General features: G+C 35.6%; 4 protein-coding genes across 5 annotated transcripts; 2 read left to right on the forward strand and 2 right to left on the reverse strand.

The window, feature by feature from the left end:
- The first annotated feature begins 99 nt into the window (after nucleotides 1-99).
- Nucleotides 100-10,188, forward strand: Lon (Lon protease). 2 transcript variants are annotated; one of them, XM_053756091.2, is made up of 15 exons: nucleotides 100-649; nucleotides 1,848-2,109; nucleotides 2,278-2,557; nucleotides 2,750-2,879; nucleotides 3,344-3,484; nucleotides 3,610-3,773; nucleotides 4,077-4,306; nucleotides 4,817-5,009; nucleotides 5,474-5,661; nucleotides 6,078-6,253; nucleotides 6,833-6,998; nucleotides 7,775-7,961; nucleotides 8,254-8,443; nucleotides 8,803-8,952; nucleotides 9,871-10,188. In XM_053756091.2, exons 1-15 carry the CDS (start codon nucleotides 263-265, stop codon nucleotides 9,922-9,924), a joined length of 2,898 nt encoding a protein of 965 aa, XP_053612066.1. In that variant the 5' UTR covers nucleotides 100-262; the 3' UTR covers nucleotides 9,925-10,188. The 2 variants fall into 2 exon arrangements, with proteins under 2 accessions (XP_053612066.1, XP_053612068.1); XM_053756093.2 differs by having other exon boundaries at nucleotides 101-649; nucleotides 2,332-2,557.
- A 151-nt stretch (nucleotides 10,189-10,339) lies between these two features.
- Nucleotides 10,340-12,714, reverse strand: fws (four way stop). The gene has a single exon (XM_053756095.2). It carries the CDS (start codon nucleotides 12,611-12,613, stop codon nucleotides 10,358-10,360), a length of 2,256 nt encoding a protein of 751 aa, XP_053612070.1. The 5' UTR covers nucleotides 12,614-12,714; the 3' UTR covers nucleotides 10,340-10,357.
- Nucleotides 12,715-15,006: 2,292 nt separating this feature from the next.
- Nucleotides 15,007-20,555, reverse strand: Ras85D (Ras oncogene at 85D). The gene is made up of 2 exons (XM_053755518.2): nucleotides 19,918-20,555; nucleotides 15,007-19,281 (listed from the first exon to the last, which is right to left on the reverse strand). The coding sequence occupies exons 1-2, from the start codon at nucleotides 20,311-20,313 to the stop codon at nucleotides 19,102-19,104; spliced, it is 576 nt and encodes a 191-aa protein (XP_053611493.1). The 5' UTR covers nucleotides 20,314-20,555; the 3' UTR covers nucleotides 15,007-19,101.
- A 541-nt stretch (nucleotides 20,556-21,096) lies between these two features.
- Dpm3 (Dolichyl-phosphate mannosyltransferase subunit 3) lies at nucleotides 21,097-21,683 on the forward strand. The gene is made up of 2 exons (XM_053755757.1): nucleotides 21,097-21,256; nucleotides 21,340-21,683. The coding sequence occupies exon 2, from the start codon at nucleotides 21,344-21,346 to the stop codon at nucleotides 21,620-21,622; it is 279 nt and encodes a 92-aa protein (XP_053611732.1). The 5' UTR covers nucleotides 21,097-21,256; nucleotides 21,340-21,343; the 3' UTR covers nucleotides 21,623-21,683.
- Nucleotides 21,684-21,719: the final 36 nt, after the last annotated feature.

The following is a 21,719-nucleotide window of genomic DNA, read 5'->3' on the forward strand; positions in this document are numbered from 1 at the left end:
AACCATATGGTTTTGTCCGCATGAATGAATGTCCTTTACACAGTAAAGATTAAAAAAATGTTGTCATAAATGTCAACAAAGTAAAAACACATGACACTGTCAATGTCAATCCATTTCAGTAGGCAGTCAGAAAATCGGTCGAATAATCTTTTGGTGGTTTGCTTGAAAAATCTGGAATAATAACCTAATTTTTCTTTTTGTTATAAATATTAAATGAAAGAAAATATATTTCTCATTGAAATAAAATTACAGGTTGTCAAAAATGCACTTCTTTAGGTTAGTTCTGAGGTCCAATACGTTTCATAATCAGAAACTTACTTCTTCACTAGTCCGGAACTTTTCGCTATGCAAATCTTTAGAACCAGAAGGGAAGCTGTTCGCTAACTCAGTGTTAGCGCCAATCCGCAGTAGTGCTTTTTGCAGTTGTAATGTGAACTATTCCCCGCCACTGAGATCTTGGACTGCTAGGTTATATTCGACAGCGAAAAAGGGAGACCCACCAGAAGAAGATTCAGAGATAACAGACGAAACTCCGTTATTTTCAAATCAACTGCCAGCTACCGTAGCAGTGCCTGAAGTGTGGCCGCAAGTGCCTGTCATAGCCATCAACAGAAATCCAGTGTTTCCAAGATTCATCAAGTTGATAGAGGTAATTTTCTCTTCTCTTCAAAGTCGTATTTCTCATGGCCGAGGGTCGTGGTCATTACGTGGAACGGAACACACTCTCAACCTTCTTGGTACTATTAATGGAGTGGTTTGCCATTGCCTTCTCTATTTCACACACAGTTGATAATCAACCAGATTGCAGGTTTCTTCACAATGTTTTCCTTTACCGGAAGCAAGTATGCAGAGGTAATTATAGATGTGCCTAACATATAATTTGTACTATAAGGTGTTGGGATTATTAATATTCATAAGAAATAGAATAAATCAAAATTTTGAATGAACACAAAAATTTTCACTGATTTTTTTCATTCCTTTGCTGCAGAACCAGAAATAAACCACATACAGGTGTTTTAGTCAATATTTAAAATCCATGGCATTCAAGTGATTGATTATTAATCAATAACATTTTCAATGAACATTTTTTTTAAATGGCCCAAAAATTTAATGGAAGTCAAAATATTGTTTATATTTCACTGTTAGGCCAAAGAGGCTAACCAATAATAATAAGAAACCCATAAGCATAATACTATGGCTGTATGCATATAATTGAAATAGTGATGCAATAAGTACTTTGTACTCTTGATAACTTTGTACTTTTCATGCTCTATTTTGAAATCCATGTTTACTGTTTATATACAAGTTTTACTGTTTTCGCCTTAATGATGAAAAAAGTGAAATCAAATTTCCACAAGTCATATTTCTATATTACAGTTTCTTGAATTTTATTAATAGATTTATTTATTGAAGTTTGTATCTATTGATAAATTTAGTGAAATTATTTTTAAAATAAAATGTAGCTCAATTTATTAATTTAGTACACCATTATGTGTATCATGGTGTCCACAGGCTGCAGCGTTAGCATACCACCAGGAAACCTGTAAGCTTTTTTGCCCACCATGCTATAAAGAATAACACTAACTTTTATCACTGACAATATGTGAAAACTATATACATCTGTCAGTGTTAAAAGTTAGTGAATACTATTCATATTCTATCCATATGAAACATAACTCTTAGAAGTCACACAAAGTTCAGTGCACTTTGTGCCTTGTCAAAAAATGTAGAAAAAAAAACCTAAGAGTAATATTATCTTTCTTAACCTGTTATTTTATCAATGTCATGTATTTGTATCTTCAAATCGTGGGATACAGGTATAATAAATATGCATTTATGTATTTCAGATCTCCAACCCAGCATTAATAGACCTAATAAGACGCAAAGTAAAACTCAACCAACCCTACATTGGAATATTCTTGCGTAAGAAAGAAGATGAAAAATCTGATGTTGTGTCAAATTTAGATGATTTACATCAAGTGGGAGTGTTCGCTCAGATACATGAGATGCAAGATATGGACTACAAGTTGAGGCTAGTGGTGATGGCTCATCGCAGGATAAGGATAACGGGCCAGTTCATTGAAGATGAGATTGAGACAGGACCAGCTGGTAAGATATGATTTATATGTTGGAAACTATTATAAATATTTAAAAATAGGCCAACTTCTTTATATTTTTAAAGTGATTAGATTTTTTAGAGTGGGGATTATATTTAACATAAAAAAAATATTTTGGAAAATCAGCTTCATTTTTGAAATGATTCCATTATCATTTCAGAAATGAGGCTCAAATTTCCGCTTTTTAATGTGGAGTTTGACGTTACCCGTGAAGAGACAGATGCGGAGCGACGCCGGCGCAAGTATCGCAACACGAGGAAACAGAAGACTGAAGAAGAGAAGCCTCAGGAAGCAAAGAAGCAAACTCCGGACCAGGTCATGATGGTGAAGGTGGAGAATGTGATGCATGACAAGTTTCAGCAGACTGAGGAAGTGAAGGCTTTGACGCAGGAAGTCATTAAGACCATTAGGGATATCATCAATTTGAACCCCTTGTACAGGTATTTTTTGGTCTGTTTTTTTTACATTTAATAATACTTTTTAATTTTTATTTCATAGAAATATAAATAATACTTTTTAACTCGAGTGAAGCCGGGACGGGCCGCTAGCTCATAAAAATAAATGTACAATTAAAAGTTAGCTATCTTAATGTCTAAAAAATAAATAATAATAAAATAGTGATAAATTTTCAGAGAGTCTCTCCATCACATGTTGGCCCAAGGGCAGCGGGTCGTGGACAACCCGGTGTACCTCAGTGACCTGGGGGCCGCGCTGACCGGCGCCGAGCCCAGCGAACTGCAGGCCATCCTCGAGGAGATGGATGTTAGTAATACTGCTCTCTCACTTCCTGTAATAAACATTTTTTTTCAAGCAACTGAAGCCTTGACAAAAATAGATTTTTTAAATATATTTTTGTAGATAAATTTCATTTCTCTCTCTCTCATGTAAAGCCCGGGGTCAGCATAAAAATATATCTCAAAATTTTTATTAGGCTGTGATTTTGCAATCTCACACCTTGGGAATGCTATTGTTGCATGGCTGTTGCCAAGGCTAGATTTCTCTTGAGGATAAGAAGTGGTCTTTAGGGCGGAACCCCAAGTCGCTGTGATAAAACTGCACTATTTTATTATTAGGTTTACATTGGTAAAAAAATTGCCATAACACAGGTACCAAATTTGTTATTATTTTTTTCTATATCTTGAGAGTCCAATTAACAAACCATTTTCTTTTATCAAATATTAATAAGACTAGAATATTTCTTACTACTTTTGCGAAATTTTTTTCAGATACCCAAAAGACTGATGATGTCTCTTTCGCTCCTTAAGAAAGAGTACGAATTATCGAAGCTTCAGCAGAAAATCGGCAAAGAAGTAGAGGAAAAAGTGAAGCAACAACACAGAAAATACATTTTACATGAGCAACTTAAGGTTAGAGACTATACATAGTACTTACTGTCATGACCTGTAACTTAATGAAAATAAGGGCCTGTTTACCCACTCGTTGATAAAGTATCTGATAGCTATGTGCATATAGGGATATTTTCGATTGGCAGGTGATAAAAAAAGAACTGGGCTTGGAGAAGGACGACAAAGATGCTATCGGGGATAAGTTCCGCGAACGACTCGCGGACAAAACTGTGCCGAGCGCCGTGCAGACCGTCATCGACGAGGAGCTCAACAAACTCAACTTCCTCGAGAGCCACAGCTCCGAGTTCAAGTGAGGGCTTGTTTGTGTGGCCGTAGCTAGCTGCGGGCCGGGAGGGGCAGTTACAGTTCCCCCTACCCCTTGGAAGAGCGGGCGGAAACTGTAATGCTGACGAGCTTCGTAACTTGTGACAGTTCAAGACCAAATAAATTAGCAATTTGTCAAATTCGACAGCAAATGATGTCATTTCCTATATGTATATTTACACCATTATTTACTCTAAAAAATGTTGCCTAAAACATTTTTTTTTATAGAAAAAACATTATACTTCATTTAGGATTTATTTGTCTACACAATATTATTTTCAATTGATAGTGTGACTCGTTGCTACCTGGACTGGCTGACCTCCCTGCCGTGGGGTATCACCTCCGAAGAGAACTTGAAGTTGGAAGACGCACAAGTAATCCTGGACGAAGACCACTACGGTATGGAGGACATCAAGAAGAGGATATTGGAGTTCATAGCGGTGTCGCAGCTGAAGGGCAGCACGCAGGGCAAGATCCTCTGCTTCCACGGGCCGCCCGGGGTCGGCAAGACTAGTATAGGTAATGTGGATCGCCCGATTCTCGTATATGTATTTTGTTTGGTTAATTGTGTTTTACATTTGGAGTTTCTACCGGCATTTCTTCTCAGTGGTCGTTCCGAAATGGCAGTAGTTTGTTGGCTGTCTTACTATTCCTACTAATATTATAATTGCAAAGGTTTGTGATGATGTATATGTTTGTTTTATTTTCACGCAAAATTGTTATGAAATAACGGATTGTTATGAAATTTGGTATAGGGGTAGGATATCTGGAATAACACATAGGGTACTTTTTATCCCGAAATTTTCACGAGAATGAAGCCCTAGGGCGCAGCTACTATATAATTTAAAATATGACGTGAAAAAGTGCCTGGGAACGTCTAATTTCTGAGTAAATCCTTTTTCTTGTGTCTTAATGAAAACGGTTGGGGGTTATTCCGTGTTTCTACACTACGTTACTCCATTCCACTATCATGTGGCTCCATCTTCCATTCCCTCTCCTGCTAATGTAAACAAATAAATTCCATTCTAGCCCGTTCTATCGCGCGCGCGCTCAACCGCCAGTACTTCCGTTTCTCTGTCGGCGGCATGACCGACGTAGCGGAGATCAAGGGACACAGACGGACATACGTGGGAGCCATGCCGGGGAAGCTGGTGCAGTGTCTGAAGAAGACCAACACGGAGAACCCGCTGGTGTTGATAGATGAGGTGGACAAGATTGGCAAGTGAGTTGGTAAAATAACAAAAAAATAATTTTTGAAAATGATAATAAGATGAAAAAATTCTGGAATCGGATAGACGGGGACGTTGGTTCAATTCCCGTCCGATTCATTATTTATTTTCAAAAGTAGTTAAAAAACTTATGTGACATGTATAATAAAACCATGGAATATTCTTATTACCTAGATTCGACAGATCTTCCTTCAATCGTCGCATAAATAAGAAAATGAGCAAATTGGTAAAATTTTACTATACTATTATTATAAAGAGGTAAGCGTTTGTGAGTTTGTATGTTTGAGTCGGGTAATCTCCGAAACTACCGAACCTATTTCAAAAACTATTTTACCATTAGAAAGATACGTTATCCAAGATTGCTATAGGCTATATTTTATATCAAAATTCCCACGGGAGCGAAGCCCCGGGCAACATCTAGTATTTTATAAAATTCGAACGAGATATTAATTTCCAGGGGCGTACACGGCGACCCATCCTCAGCTCTGCTCGAACTGCTTGACCCGGAACAGAACGCGAACTTCCTGGATCATTACTTGGACGTCCCAGTGGACTTATCCCGAGTGCTGTTTATATGTACTGCCAATGTTGTGGACCAGATACCGGAGCCTCTGAGGGACAGGATGGAGCTCATTGATATGTCAGGTGAGTAGGTATTGGTACTTGTAGAAAAGTTTACATGTGACTTACCTCTCACATCTTCGAATGTATTTTTCATTAGTTTTTCATAATGCGCAAAGCCAAAGTAAAAAATGATTTTATTAGTGTCGGCTGTGAACTATCGGCTGCCAAGGCAATATTCCCGTCTTGTGCCTCTCTCAACCAATGATTAAATTATATTATGTATTATGAAATAAATAATATTATATTATAAAATAAAGATCCTGTCTGTCTGTTCGTGATAATTTAATCATTGGATGAGAGAGGCACAGGACAGAGGAGGGTGGCGTACGCGAAGTGAGGCCTATGCTCAGTAGTTGTCACAAAGAGGCTGGAATGATCATAATAATATTTAATATGTATCATCATCATAATATTTAATCGACATATAATGTTCGCAGGCTACGTAGCAGAGGAGAAGCTGGCCATCGCCCAGCAATATCTCCTGCCGGCCGCGCGCAAGAACTGCGGGCTGGAGTCCGCGCAGCTGGAGCTGACGGCGGGCGCTCTGCACGCCCTCATCAAGTCCTACTGTCGGGAGAGCGGCGTGCGCAACTTGCAGAAACACATCGAGAAGGTTATTTTTTTAAGTGAAAACTTCTTTAGCGGCGTTGTGCACTTTTTGTGATGGGTAAAAAATATTTTACTCGCGTCAGGACACGTGACGCCGATCGAAAATGCGTAAGACGTCAAAAGTGCACAACGTTAATATTCAAGTTTTCACATCATCTGCAAGCATTCCCGGAGTGCAACAAGTTTTTTATTACCCAACTATTTAAGTCCCATTTTTACCATGTCTTTTATGATTATATTATTGCAATGTAAATAAAATAGACTTTTTAGGAAATTATTATGTTGTTAACGAATGGTAGTTATATTTACTGATATTTGATTTAAGTTTCAGTAAAATTTAACAATAATTACATGTTGCAAACTAAATAGAAAGAAGCTTGTATAAAAATAGATTTTCAGGAAATTATTTTCGTAGTAAATAAATGACTTACTTTAAAATGCATAGCATATAGGTATTTACTAATATTTGTTTTGTAGTATTTACTTTTAACAATAATTACACGTTACGCCTAAGAAAAAACGGAGTTTAGGTACACACATTGCAAACTAAGAAAGAAGCTTGTAAAAAGTTGTTTTAATACAGATCGCGCGTAAAGTAGCGTTCAAGATCGTGAAACAGGAGGCAGATTCATTAACGGTGACGGAGGACACCCTGGCGCAGCTGCTGGGCAAGCCCACGTTCAAGCACGACCGCATGTACGAGCGCACGCCGCCCGGCGTCGTCATGGGGCTGGCGTGGACCGCCATGGGTACCAACTCCGTCTTTATTTACAACTTGCTTTTGACCGCGGCATCATACCCTATGTCTTTCTCCTTACTACAAACTGCATGTATGCAAATAAGAAAAGAAGATTGAGTAGATAGAGCGTGAAGAGGTAAACAAAGAAACTTACTTTAGCATTTTTAATATTAGTTAGGATACAATACAATACTCTCTATTGCACCAAAAGTGAAATGTACAGAAAATAAATATCGACATACAAAATAAAAAAAGGGACAAAGACGGGAATTATTTACCAAAAATGGAAAACGGAGCGTAGAACATCCGGCAGGGAGATGGGTCGATGATGTAAAGGAAATTGCTGGCAACAACTGGATGAGGATGGCCCAGGACAGAAATGGTTGGCGGAGACGGAAGGAGGCCTATACCCAGCAGTGGGTCCCGGGGGGCTGTAGATGATGATGACCACCTAATATCACTTAGGGTTAGATGGGTTTCTTTTTAGGAAGGATCTGGGTAAATATTAGGTGTAAATCCATCTATGCTAGGAGTATAAAGTATCTAATCCTAATTATTAATATTTTAAATGCGAAATGAGTGTGTTGTTAATACTTCACGCTTTATTTACTCAACATATCTTTTTGAAATGCACACATGTGCTAGCTTGAAGTAAGTAAAGAGTATTGATGAATCGGAAGTTATTTTTTCGCAAATATTGCACGTTTTGTGCGGATAATATAGTCGGCAATCATATTGTGTGGTTGGTTCTTCTTGAAATCATATAGAAACGATGTGTAACTCTAGGCGGCAGTACCTTATACATCGAGACAGCATTACGTCATTCGTTACAAGACGAGAAATCCCCGCTGGGGTCGCTGGAGCTGACGGGCCACCTGGGCGACGTCATGAAGGAGTCCGCGCGCATCGCGCTCACCGTCGCCCGCAACTATCTTGCGCGGCTGCAGCCCGACAACAAGTTCCTTGCTACTAGGTTTGTTATGTACATGTATATACAAAATGTATATATCTTTTATATATATAAACATAACATTTCGCCACTAAGTTGTTCGTTTCTTTGAAATTTATTCTAAACACACACACACACAAAAAGTACAGAACGACGACGTTCGCATTGTCACACATTCCTTTCAACGAAATGTTCATAAAATACATATAATATATTTTGTCTATGATTTTTTTTTGTAAGAAAAACCTTTTTATCTGTAAAATAATATGACCTCTCTCTAAATACATACCCAAATGATTAAGGAATAACTTTCCAGCCACATCCACCTCCACGTGCCGGAAGGCGCGACCCCCAAAGACGGCCCGTCGGCGGGCTGCACGATCGCGAGCGCGCTGGTGTCGCTGGGCACGCGCCGCGCGCTGCGCCGCGACCTCGCCATGACCGGCGAGATCTCTCTCACCGGCCGCGTGCTGCCCGTCGGCGGGATCAAGGAGAAGATCATTGCGGTCAGTGCCAGGCAGACCACCCAATATCGTACCACTATAGATTTTAGACAATCTTTTGTGTCGTTTGACGTGGGTAGTATGAGACATTTTTAATCCCACAAACATGTGTAATGAAATTGTACGGCTTTTATGCTGGGTGCACACAATCGACAAACAGTTTTGCCAATTTTAAACATATTGCGACATTCCAATGTAGCTGTGTAAGGGTAACTTGTGTTCACGAAATAAACAAATTGAATTGGTAAAAAAGCTGTAAATACACAATGTATATTCATTCGTATCTGTCTGAATTCTCCGATAGTGTATAGCCGGCATTAGCGTAAGAAAACCCGAATCAATTACATTTATATTTTTTTTAGGCAAAACGAGTGGGTGTGAAATGCGTGATTCTGCCAGAAGAGAACCGGCGAGACTTCGACGACCTCCCAGACTTCATCAAGACAGACATCGACGTGCATTTTGTGAACGACTACGACGACGTATACAAAGTGGCTTTCGGCGATCAACAGGTTTAACATCACCCTGATTTGGACCCTATCCGTAGATGTGTAAAGTATATTTTAAGTCTGTAGTGTAGTTACTGTAGAGTAAAATTTGTCGGATTGGCAGTTGGCAAATATTATATTTTTGGATGCAACTGTTTAGTTCAATCTATGTCGATATATATATACATGAGTTCTATACTCGCAAATAGTCTATGATATTACTGTAGACTGAAGCTGTTTCTGCTGACATCATTTGGCAGGCAAAGCTATCTTTTTTCAAGAAATTAAAAGACTGTATGATTTGCTAACTGGCGCTTTCGAAATACCATTTTCATAAGTAAGCTCCCATTATTGAAATATATTTTTAGCCGTTTCCCGCAACCAAAAAACTTCACCCCCATTTCTGATCTCTGGGGGTAGAAATTTAAAAAATGTAGTCTATGATTGAACTTTGATTAAATGTATACCAAATTTTGTTCTGCTGTGAAAATGTAACAGATAAACCAATTTTCGCATTTATAATACTAGTATATGGATATATATTTTAAATCACTTATAAGCATCACTAAATTGTTGCGGTATTTAAAAGTTTTATTGATAGTTTTTTTTAAATATTTTCCTAACCGATTAGTAAACAAAATAACAAATCGGTAATTATGTAACATTTATCAATTTGTTATTTTGTACTTTTCTGTATAAATCGAATTTTATTCCATTGCGAACTTTAGAAGGAAATGCATAACCATCCTATAGAATAGTTTGCGGAAGAAAATCATTAATATTTTATAGGTTGTAAGCAATTGGTTGGTTTGTTATAAGTATTTGTAAATAATATTGTTGACTGTAGTGTATATATGGGTTGTTATGTATGTAATGTAATTAGATATTGATTAGAAAGTATCATAATATTATTTTTAATTTAACTCTGTCTCCATTTTGTAGCACCCCATTGTGGAGACCCTGCACGGAGAGAATGTTTACGCTTCCCAAGCATAAAGGGCCTCATTGCCGTAAGAGTATCTCAATTTCGAAAATAGGCACAAGTCAGTACTTTAAACTGTTGTTACTATGAGCGTGTGTTTCTATGAAAATGTATATGGTGCGGCCGAATAATTTTTGTTAGTAAATATTTATTCATTTAATGCGCGAAGAATTAGCGATCTTTAGTGATTTCAGAGCTACATTTATTTTGTTGCCTTTTTTAATGTCTACTGTGTTTTGCTTTAAATATTTTCACCTAATAACAAAAAAAAAAAACAAGCCTATCTCATTGGAGTACAAACAGTTTGGAGTACTTTTTTACTATCTTCTCTTTGTCCGTACAACAAAATAATATTTTAATTGTATTGTATGATAGTGTATTTTGCTTATACATAAAACCAGTTGTTTATATATTTTCAATAAAATATAATTTTATAGATGATCACTTTTAATTAAAACTAATATTCTTCAACATTTTTCTACCATCCTCAAGAAGCTGCAATAAAACTGGGTAGACTTCATCATAAGTAGCTATTTGATTGTCTCTCACATGGTTCTGGTATCTTTGCAACGCTCCAGCAACAAAATCCAGCCTCTCTTTTTCATTTTTATGGGAATCCATCCACTGCATTAGTCTCTGAATATTCCAGCCAGCACATGTATGGGGAGCTATCAATTGTGATTCCGCGTAAGAAAATAGATACATAATTACCAAGGAATGAGGCAAGCAAGCTCCCTCCAACTGGCTAGTTGTTATTTCCTGTGGTGTTTTTTCTAGCATTAGACATAAGGCTTTTAATTGCCTGTAATGATCTCCAAGATCGGTCATATCACTTAGCAGAGGAGACAGTGCCACTTCAAGATGTTTGCAGTCAAGTTGCAACTTCACCCGCCCAAACTGACTCAGTGGCCTCACATTACACACATGTTGAATAAATCTCTCGACACATGCTGTAGCTATGTTGATACAGCATTCATTTAAAGCACCTTTCTCCCTGAACATGGACAAGTAAATGTCTTTGCATCTTGACACAAATTGTTGTAGCTCCTTCATGTATGGAGAGCATGAGAGTGATTTACCAGTAGGATTATCAGCTCTGGTCAGGTCAGGCTCTTCATGCATTGTCATCAAAATTATGTATAAAGAATTCTTTATTGATTCAGCATACAGCTGCAATATAGGCATGCTGGAAATATCCTTTAAGCTGTTCTGAACAGTTTGGATACTCTCTGGCGGTAACATTGCACTCATGTTAACGAGGACTCTTTTTATTAATGAAGAAAAGTAGTACATTGCATTACAGAGCTCAGCATTTTTTTGTTGGGAACTTGTTGGTGACTCTATGATCTGTGCCACATCACTGTCCATAGATAATCTCTGTTCAGCTTCCATATTCATTTGTTTTATCGACTTTGCAACACTGTTAGCTAAACTTATGCTCAACTGTTTATCTCCAAGAGAAATACTCAGTGCTTCTGTTATAACTCTTATGGCATTGTCTATTTGATCCATAGTTGGAACTTGGTTCAGATGCCACATACTTCTTACAGGTTCCAATAGTTTTCCTAAAGATTTAGATAAAAAGGAGTTTTCCCATTTTGTCAAAGCAGATCTATTGATTTCTAGATCTTTACATTTTAGCCGGGAATGTAAGTCATTAAAGCATTTCAGCAATTTAGGATAATCAATTTCAATGCATTGGTTTACTGGTATCGAAGATTTTTCCAGTTCACTGCTGAACACTGTTGACAAATCAGACCAAAAATTTTTGGCAATATTTCTGAAATTTCCTATGGCATGTAATTCATTTATAACATTTTGAAGCATGATGACCTTTGAGCAACTATTGAAAATTTCAACTTTAAATAATTTCTCAATGTTATCCCAAAGCATTGTCTTTAATTCATGTGAGCTCATTAAGTTAGCTTTACCAGGTGTCATCTTGGCTGAACTGGATTTCTTTAGCTCGAATTGTGTTTCTGTCTTTATGTTTAATGCATTAGCTATATCTGTTTTTAAGTCATTTAATATGCTGTCTACAGTTTTTCTAATTTGTTCATTAGTACATTGAAGATTATGGAATACTTTGAAACATTGTAACAGCTTGGATTTATCACCATTTAGTAAACTCTCTTGTAATGCTGCAGTTGAATTATTTAATAATTCAACTCTTTTATGATGTACTTGTTTCAATATATCCTCCAGTAAATCTATCCCTTCGAAATCGTAGTCGCTTATCAACTCGTTTATTTCAAACAGTACAATAGCTTCCTTGGAAGGGTTGTCTTGGATAGTAGAAAGTTTATTCCACAATGCGATGATTTTCGACGTATGCCTGAGTAAATTGCACGTAGTTTGTACTCGTTCCAGCATAAGAGTTTGGTTTTCAAGCGTGCGGTAAGGTGTGTTGACGCGATCGTTTATATTTTCGGCGCTACGTAACATGCTTTGCACATCAGAATATATAGACTCTAATGTGGTTTCTAAGTCAGAAATATGACTTGCCTGTGTTAGGAGGTCGTTGTGCTTGGATAGAACCTGTTGCTCCAGGCTTTTTCCTAGTTTTTCAATGCCGAGAGTGAGCTTAGCTACTTGTTCCGTGACGGAGATGTTTTCTGCCACTATAGGCTTCACATTGTCTTCTAAGAATTTGCTATAGAATTCATCGTTTTCTATTTCAACGCACACATCTTTTGCTTCCATTTTAATAGATAGGTAAATAAATTTTAGTACCTATTTCAATTAAATGCAATGTTTATTTTCCCATCTTCCATCTCAAAATGATAGAATGATGAGTTGGTTGACATGTAATGTCATTTTACAAATGTCTTGTCAATATGACATTTCTCATTATTACTTTGGTGTTGCCACTCTGAAAATTAAAATTTCTGTCATTTTGACACATCGAATCGAAGGGTTCCCTTTTATATCTCTGCCTCTCCCAGATTTATTATGTGGTAAGTAGGTACCTATTCATCTTGGACTGAGACAAAAGGTAAACAAAAAAGAAACGAGAAATTAACAAGCCAAACATTTAAGTAAGCGACATGACTCCATAAAACAACAACAAAAAAATTAACATTAACAGAAAGTAAGAACAAAATTGCCCGCGTGAATTTCATAGCAAAATCTCAGTAATTTTTTATCGTGTACTCTGTAAGACTGGTAAACATATATTATTCAAATTCGCATTTTTTCTCACCTTTAGTTCAATTTTCTGTTTCCCGCTGCGTGTCTCATCCCGCAAACTTATCCAAACCCGCTTCCTGCTCTCTTCTCTAATGTAACTTAGATATTCCGTACCGTTTCCTACATATTGTGCCATCATGTTTTCCATGTGCAATGTGTCCCGTCCTGTTTCCCAGTACGTGTCTCCTTCCCATTTCCCGCTCCTATTCCCACTCCCGCTTTCTGCAACGCGTGCCGTCCCATTGTCCATGTCGTTTTACGTCCCGGTTTTTTATTAACCACAAACGTAAATTAAACATTTTTTGAATTTACTATTACTGTTATGTACTACAAAAAGTAAGTGTGCCAATTTTCAGCTTTTTATCTTGAAAATTGTATTAAGTCCCATACAATCTTCCACCCCCCGGGTTGAGGGGGTTAATTTTCAGAAAAATCTGAAACACATATTCATATTATACTTTGTTGTAAACAACCAAAATCCAAGTCACTAACTTCAACGGTGTAGAACTTTTATATTTACAGTTTTTCATCCCTTTCGCCCCTTCGGAGTAGAATTTCCAAAAATCGTCTCTTAGTGCTCACTTACACTCACCTATATGCCAAATTTCAACTTCCCGCCCAGCAGTTTCGGGTGTATGTTGTCTGTCAGTCAGTCACTCAGTAACGGAAGAGTTTTATACTGATATATACATACAAACTGCGCCCATTATATCTATATCAGACTTTAATCGATAAAAACTATTTATTTATATTCTGTTTACACCTTTCTACAAAATTTTAAAGTTTATCGGTTCCGTGGATTGTTATTTTAATTTTCCTAACCTCTTCATTTTCCGGCATGAAATGTCTATGTTTCAATTATCCTATGGGAACCTGACCATTATCTAATTTTCCTACAGGACCTTTTTCCGGGATGAAATGTCTATAAGATATTAAGCCGAGATTCGGAAGCATTTTGATTCATAATTAGTTTTTCAATTATCCTACGGGAACCTGACCATTTACCGGGATGATACCTATGTATCTAGGATGTTAACCCGGTATATAAGGTACCTACATACCACATTTCAAGCAAATCGGTATGTAGTAGATTACGGTACGGTACGGTAGATTTCGAGTGATGCGCGTTCAAAAATTTTCAAAACTATATTTTCGTCATATATCAGTAACTAAGTACCTATATTCCATGAAGAATTAAAAAAATATATCCAATGTACAAATTTGACCTTTCTTCAATTTTATTATATGTATTGATTTACGAGTTTAAGGAAAAAGGAAGGACTTAATGGATTATCCTGAAAATAATAACACTATTTTAGGTTTTATTCTGCATTATTTGGTTAACTATAAACTGATATAAACTTGATTTTGACTGTAGATCTTACCTGTAAGAAGTCCATAATATGTCTTCACGTGTGAAGTGTTTCTTTTCGACCGTTTACTGGCTCTAAAATTTTACAGCGTGCGGCGTATTCCATGGTCTTAGAAGTATTTTCTTATAGAAACGATTTTTCCCAATATTTTGGCACCGAAATATGTACTTCATTGTTGTATATTTTCACAAACGAATGCTTACATAATGAAAGGATTAATAAAGTGCTCTAAAATAAACGTTTTAATCGACATAGCAAAAGGCGGCAAAGCTTTTGTGTACCTAACATACAGTGCTGTACTCTGGCGGGATAAAGTGCAGTAATACTCTATTCTATCGATATCCTCCTAGAGTCCATATCTAAATTAGGAGGGCCCCAAAAACCTACCAACTTGAAAAAAGAAAATATTTTTGTAGTAGAAACTCTCATAGAACACTGCTGGTGTTTTACAAGCAACCCTGTAAAAAACTAAAATTATACGTTTACTACATGGGTCTAGTACATAAACTGTGGATATACTAAAAAAACAAGCAATTTTCTTGTCAATTTTATTTATTTCAATTAGCACACTTTGTTGTGCTATACGGTTACCGAATTAATCGTATAATATCTACTATTTCCAACAAAATTGTGCACTAGATCTGAAGTCAATTTTGATGAGAATAAAAATATTCTTTATCAATATTACCTGTTACTTAAGACGTTATATTATACATGTCGCAAAGCTAAAACAAAATATATAAAATGTTATTACATAATAATATGTCTATAAAATTGACAAAACTTTATGGCAAATAAAAAATATCCGGTGAAGGTATCTCATGGCAGCATTAATGCGTAAGCAAATTTTGTATAAAGCAAAATTAATTATACATACAAAACTAATAGCTAGTCATATATCAATAACTTAAGATCTATAGTAAACTGTCAAAATAAGAAAAAATATTGAATAATGTTGCAAAAAATTCGTTTCGATATATTCATTGTATGCAGCATATATATGAAAAAAGGACTTGTTATTCTCATTGTCATCATATAAATGGTATCGTTATCCCTGTTATATTCTTAGTACCCTAAAAGTGACAAATGTTAGTATTTCATATCCGAAAAGAAGCTATCTATTACATACTATTACATTATGTACATTAAATTGAAAACACTGGTCAAATTAAATAAAACTTAAGACTAAAAGCGCACATTTAGAACTGAAGGCAGTAATATAAAAGCAACTATACATTCAGTCTAATGCGTTCTAATAAAACATTCATTTATATTATTGTAGGTGATAAAATAGTAGAAAATAACTGGCGAGGAAAAGTCGATCTTACATTTTGGTGGTTTTAGACAGGACCAAGCTTAAAAGATTAATTTAAGAGACATCTCAATTTCGGCGTATAAATGTAATTAACTTAACACAACTTTATTGTTTTAAATAGAAATTGGACTTGGAAGAGATCACATAATCATTTAGGAATACAAGTTTATGGCCCACTGTGACGAATCATTTCACATCATCTTATCGAGTGTATCATCATATCATGTATTTGCAAAGTGTTATAGAGGTCTTAAAATGCTAAAACACTGATGTCAGATTTTATACAAATCGTTTACGTCAGCTTAGCTGGTGCAAACATGTTTTGGGGCCCAGAAAATCTCTGCACCAGATTCTATGTTTAATAACTATGCCACTGAATGATGTGCGAATCTAAGAAATGAAATTATTTCAACATCATTTTCTCGAAGTGAAGATTTGGTGCGATTTCTTTCAAGGACAGTCGATTTTTTTGTGGTTAGCCTAAGTCATTTAATAATCAGCGGCAATGAAGAATTATTCACTACGTGTAAAATTAGCTACAGTAGAAAACATTTAACAATGATCTTAATATTAAGCTATATTAACAAACATTTGATATCGGATATTTATATCCACCTTGTAAAGTATTTTGAAATCAAGCACTTAAAATACTTTTATAAAATCTTGATAAGCAGACAATATCTTAAAATAATCTTCAAAAAGTTGTAGACAATTTTTGTGGCGTCAACGAATGGGCTATTAGGTATAGCACAATAGCTGGAATTTAATTAACAATGTAAACCTATTAGGAATATGCAGCAGCTTTCATGATAATCCTTCAAATGTTCACATACATAATTCCAGAATTTTTTATAACATTCTGGTAGCTAACTAACATGTTTTGCATTTTATATAAGAATATAATTTCTAAAATGTCTCAGACCATGATTGTAAAATTATAGTAGGTATAATAATCTCAATCATTTAAGCACATATATTTTTTGATCGCCTCCTTTATTATTTTCCAAGTTTCATAGTCTAGCCTGGACAGAATTGTTGACAAAATGAAGTTTAGATTAATTAATTAATTATCATATAACAGTATTCGTAGGTATTCGGTGGCCTTGAGATTTGCCGAGCGCGTATTAGTCGACATTGTTGTGATATGAGTAGTCAATGAAAAGTTATGTTGATAAGTAAACGGTTGACGCATTTATTAGAACAATGAATCTAGTTTAAGTTAATTTATAGATACCTATTTCCATGTCCTAGTTTCGTAATAACTTTTTTCTGAAACATGTTTGAATAATATTTGCGAATCCAATGGTAGATTTGAAAGACCTGTCAAATATTAATTAATTTACCAAAGACTATAATACATATATGTGATATGATAAGTATTATCACTCGGCTTAAAGCTGCACGAGTATAATTCGAGAGTGGTTACAGTGATCGCAAATTAAATATGCCATGGTTTGATTCGCGCCATACATGAGTTGTTTACATATTATAATACCTTAATCCACTCACTGATACCATCACACTGCGTATTCACTCATGTAACCTTCAAGCTTCGGCTACGGTTCATAAATGAAAATGTCTAATAATAAGGAAACACTCACTTGTTATTAAATCGGTCAAATATGCAGACGTTCTTATTTACCACGCAGTATAAATTATTATTTCCATCTCATGTCGCCAGTAATCGCGCAGTGTGACCCTCACTTAATGTATGCATTTTAATTAAATAACGTCACCCTGCGTCTACTAATTAAAATAACCGAACGATCATGCACAACCATGTTTTGTGGCGAGCATATCAAATGAAAACTGCCGTACATTCATAACTTGCGACAAGAATTTATAGATCAAATTAAAAAATACATTTCATTCAAACACTTTTCTCACTATCTATCTATATTATTCATAAAATAGTCTTGAGTGTTGAAAGCTTACACTAGAAGTGTGAAATATATCTCCACCACACAGATACGAAGTTGACCTATAAAGTGTTATGGCAAATTGTTTTTTTTTTATAAAACGTACCATGATTTACAATAGCACCTTAACATGATAGAAGTCATATGAGATTCGGTTTTCTGACCATCATTAAAAAACAATACAACATAAAACACTTAATAAGGAAATTTATATTAATTTATATTAAATGTTGAAATCTATGGCAAAGATTTTTTTAAAATATTTAAAGATTTTTTGTAAACTCAGTTTGTTGAATGTTCATTACGATCATTACTGGCTTACAGTGGATCATTATTGATACACTGAAGAAAATTACGAATATCAATAATTATCGCCCCTTTTTAATATCCCGGCTGCTGAAGCTGAGGGATATCAGCCATCCATATGGAAGGCCAACGAAATGAGTGCAAATAAGCGAGACGATTACGTAAATCAATCAGTACGCAACATACAAATAACACAACCTGGGTTTATTTTACTACCAACTTTCACTATTAATCACGAAGATAATGTGAAGTTAAACTTACAAATTAAGTACAAACAATGTAATTTTAGCCGTCTACGTCGTCGTATCAATTCGACAAACACTTTCGCGTCCATTTCGCAGGTTTGTATATTTACGATCAGATGGGATACGTAAGTAAACCTATGTTTACGAACAAACAGTCTGACATATCTGCAGTGAACAAAATTTGAGATGTTCATTCAATGTTTGAAAAGCAGTGTTCAAATCAAGTCGAAATTAGAGAAAGTAAGAAATCCTTGTTCCTAAAAAATTAAATGTAATCCAAAAATGTGTAGTATTGTTGTTCATTGGTCATAAAACCTCAGTCCCAAGAGATACTCCTAAGACCAAAATCTATCCCTTCAAGCAGTTTCCTTAAAGATATACTCTTTACAACCGAAGGGCGCTTCTGTAGGTGGCTGTATACAGAAAACGACTAATGTTTACGGATATTCATCACATCATCATTGATTAAGATGCTTTGCCCTTAAGGAAGAATATTCTGTTAATAACTCAAGCAATTTTATATTGATTTCATAAGTATTGACAATGCCTCCATAACAATGGTTATATGAACTTAGTATCTATCTGTGTAGATTTATTCATCCATCAATAAATCAACATTCAAAAACTTTGTTGTGTGATGTTTAATGTATTTCAGTGGGATTGTTAAGCTATATGCAACACAGCATTGGCAATCTGCCTTTATTCTGACCTATTCATTACTTTCTGTATTCTGTCACAGGTTGTGTGTGTTCCACCTGCACCTCAACAGCTCGAAATTTATCTCAACCATACGCAAAAGTTTGAACTAGACAATATCCATAAATATTAGTGTGTCAGTAACTATTTACAGTAATATGCACTTGAAGTGCCCCCGGGGTCCTCGCTTGTTGCCTCGCCTGTACTTTTTGCCGCGGCTCTCCTTGTCCTTGCGGATCTCTCGAACTAGCGTGTAGAAGGCGTCGTCGACACCCATGCGTGTTTTCGCTGATGTTTCCACAAAGGGGACGTCGTAACTCCGTGCGACCTGCAAGTCAGAAAAATAATGAATAATAACAAAATGTTTTAGGTGTTTAAATTCCTATGTTAATCCACAATGTTTGTGGTATTAATAGGTACTTTTAAATATGAGGGAATTATAAAATTGTGTATTTCATAAAGATAAAATAATATATACCTAACCTTTCTCATCTGAGTGATTTCATTTGATATAATAGTTGTATGTTCTGTTCTGATAATATGTGTAAAATAAAATCAATTGTATTGATTTCGTTTTACTTAAGGAAAAACATGCTGTTACATTACACAAAGTTCCAGTTAGGGACTCCAATGAAGGCACTCACTTACTGGGAACAATTCACCTAGCACACACAGTGTGAGTCTGGCCTGCTTTTTCAGCAGCTTCAAAACTACAAATTCACTTTCAAGATTAATTTTTATTTTTTAATTTAGAAGCTTAATGACAATGACCCTAGTATTTACCCTAGTATTTAGACTAATTTTGAGGCAACAATACATCAAAAGGCCTTATAGTCCCAACATTTTATTATTGTTTTGTTTCTAATCTTTATCCAAATGATTTGTTACCAAAGACATAAATAACAGCATATGGAAACAGGTTTCAGTGAGAACTATTCAATAATAACAAAAACAAAACACTTACTTCGCGCGCCTGCGTCATGTCCACGGCCCAGGCTTGAAGGTCGCATTTGTTTCCGACCAATACCATCGGCACCTCCTCTGCGTCCTTCACCCTCTTTATCTGCTCCCGGTACGAGCCAATGTCCTCGAAACTTTTAGCACTATTCACTGCAAACACCAACAGGAATCCTTCTCCCGTCCGCATGTACTGGTCCCTCATAGCAGAATACTCCTCTTGTCCAGCTGTATCCAGAATATCCAATAAGCACGTTTCACCATCTATCACCACTTGTTTGCGATACGAATCCTCGATCGTAGGATCGTATTCGTCCACAAAATGATTCTGTATCAGTTGTATAGTCAATGCGGATTTACCGACGCCTCCAGCGCCTACCACAACCAATTTGTACTCGGTCATGTTGCGTCGAGATAGGCAGAATATTTTTCACACCAATAATGTCACTGCACTAAGAAACAACGCCCCAGCGACGTGCCACACCTCTTAAATATTACTCACATCGGCATGGCGATCGCGACCTATGTTATTGCACTGGCTGTATCCGTAAAACAGCTAATTAATGTATTATTAGAGACAAATGCAATAAATAACAATGAGGCGGTTCACTCACCCTTTTACGACACAAAAGTCAGTGTTGCACTGTCAAAAAATTGCATTTTTTGTAGTTTTTTTTTGTACAAATCATGACCGGATATTGTGGCACAGATAAGATATCAAAAATTCAAAGACAAATTTATACCAAAGTTAAAATTTAAGCTAAAGTATGTCTTGTCTCTTTCTGCCAATAGCAAATATGATAAAGTGCGATAGTGACAGAACATATTTTAGCTTGAAGTGGGTACCTATGCTTTAACCATGGATTTAGCAAGTACTTTACGGAGTACCTACTTTAACTCATAAATTTAGAAAGTCCTCTTTAAATTATTTACGAATAACGGGAAAAGAAAAGTCAACGACGAGATGGCGAAGTCAAATGAGATAGAATATAATTCCATGGTGCATGCATATCATATAAAATGGGAGTTATACACACATATATAAGAACTCTTATCTGTGGAATTATAATTAAATAATTTATTAATATTTTATTTATATCAGCATAAGGACAGCATTGGTTTTGACTTTGAATTCGACCTATTTAGTAGGTAGGAAGGTTTAAATAAAAATCTCACAAAAGTCACATTGACATTCACTTTTGACAATTTATTTGACATTCACTCCACACATAAATTCACAAAAACTTAAAAACAATGTGAATTGTACCTAGTAAAATATTTTACAAAATTATAAAATTTCCTGCTGTACTGCAAATTTTAGTTAAATATCTTTTTTTGTTATAAAGGTAATGTGCTGATATACTTTTTAACTTTGTATATAAATGTACGTAAATTTCTAAGAAAACATAACCTGCGCTTTGTGTTTCAGAAATATGACGAAGTTACTGGAATGGGTTTCAGTATTATCAGCTATCTTTGCAGTATGGTACTCCCTTGTAGGAGGTTATGTGAAGCATCCACTTATTGAAAAAAATATGAATTTAGTTATGATATCTCCATTAATATTCGTCATTCTTTTCGGGCTATATGCCGTGACTGTGGTGCTGTATAGAGTGTTTACATTCAACAACTGTGAAGAGGCCGCCAGAGAGCTACAGGATGAAATTAAAGAAGCCAAAAGAGATTTGCGTGAAAAAGGACTTGAATTGTGAAATGAAACATTCCAATAACATTGATAAATTATAATTATATAATATAAATATTTTGTTATTTCTTACTTGTACTCATTTACCATAATTTTGATGAATA

Source organism: Plodia interpunctella, chromosome 15 (genome assembly GCF_027563975.2).
Source record: "Plodia interpunctella isolate USDA-ARS_2022_Savannah chromosome 15, ilPloInte3.2, whole genome shotgun sequence".
Lineage (NCBI taxonomy): Eukaryota > Metazoa > Arthropoda > Insecta > Lepidoptera > Pyralidae > Plodia > Plodia interpunctella.

What these genes read in the sequence shown, in the direction of transcription:
- Lon (XM_053756091.2), top strand. Translation starts at nt 263, where the DNA reads ATGCACTTCTTTAGGTTAGTTCTGAGGTCCAATACGTTTCATAATCAG. An exon ending in GATTCATCAAGTTGATAGAG is followed by an intron (nt 650 to 1,847) that starts GTAATTTTCTCT and finishes TATGTATTTCAG; the next exon opens with ATCTCCAACCCAGCATTAAT. An exon ending in TGCAGAAACACATCGAGAAG is followed by an intron (nt 6,254 to 6,832) that starts GTTATTTTTTTA and finishes GTTTTAATACAG; the next exon opens with ATCGCGCGTAAAGTAGCGTT.
- fws (XM_053756095.2), bottom strand. Translation starts at nt 12,613, where the DNA reads ATGGAAGCAAAAGATGTGTGCGTTGAAATAGAAAACGATGAATTCTAT.
- Dpm3 (XM_053755757.1), top strand. Translation starts at nt 21,344, where the DNA reads ATGACGAAGTTACTGGAATGGGTTTCAGTATTATCAGCTATCTTTGCA.
- Ras85D (XM_053755518.2), bottom strand. Translation starts at nt 20,313, where the DNA reads ATGACCGAGTACAAATTGGTTGTGGTAGGCGCTGGAGGCGTCGGTAAA. An exon ending in ACATGACGCAGGCGCGCGAA is followed by an intron (nt 19,282 to 19,917) that starts GTAAGTGTTTTG and finishes TCTGACTTGCAG; the next exon opens with GTCGCACGGAGTTACGACGT.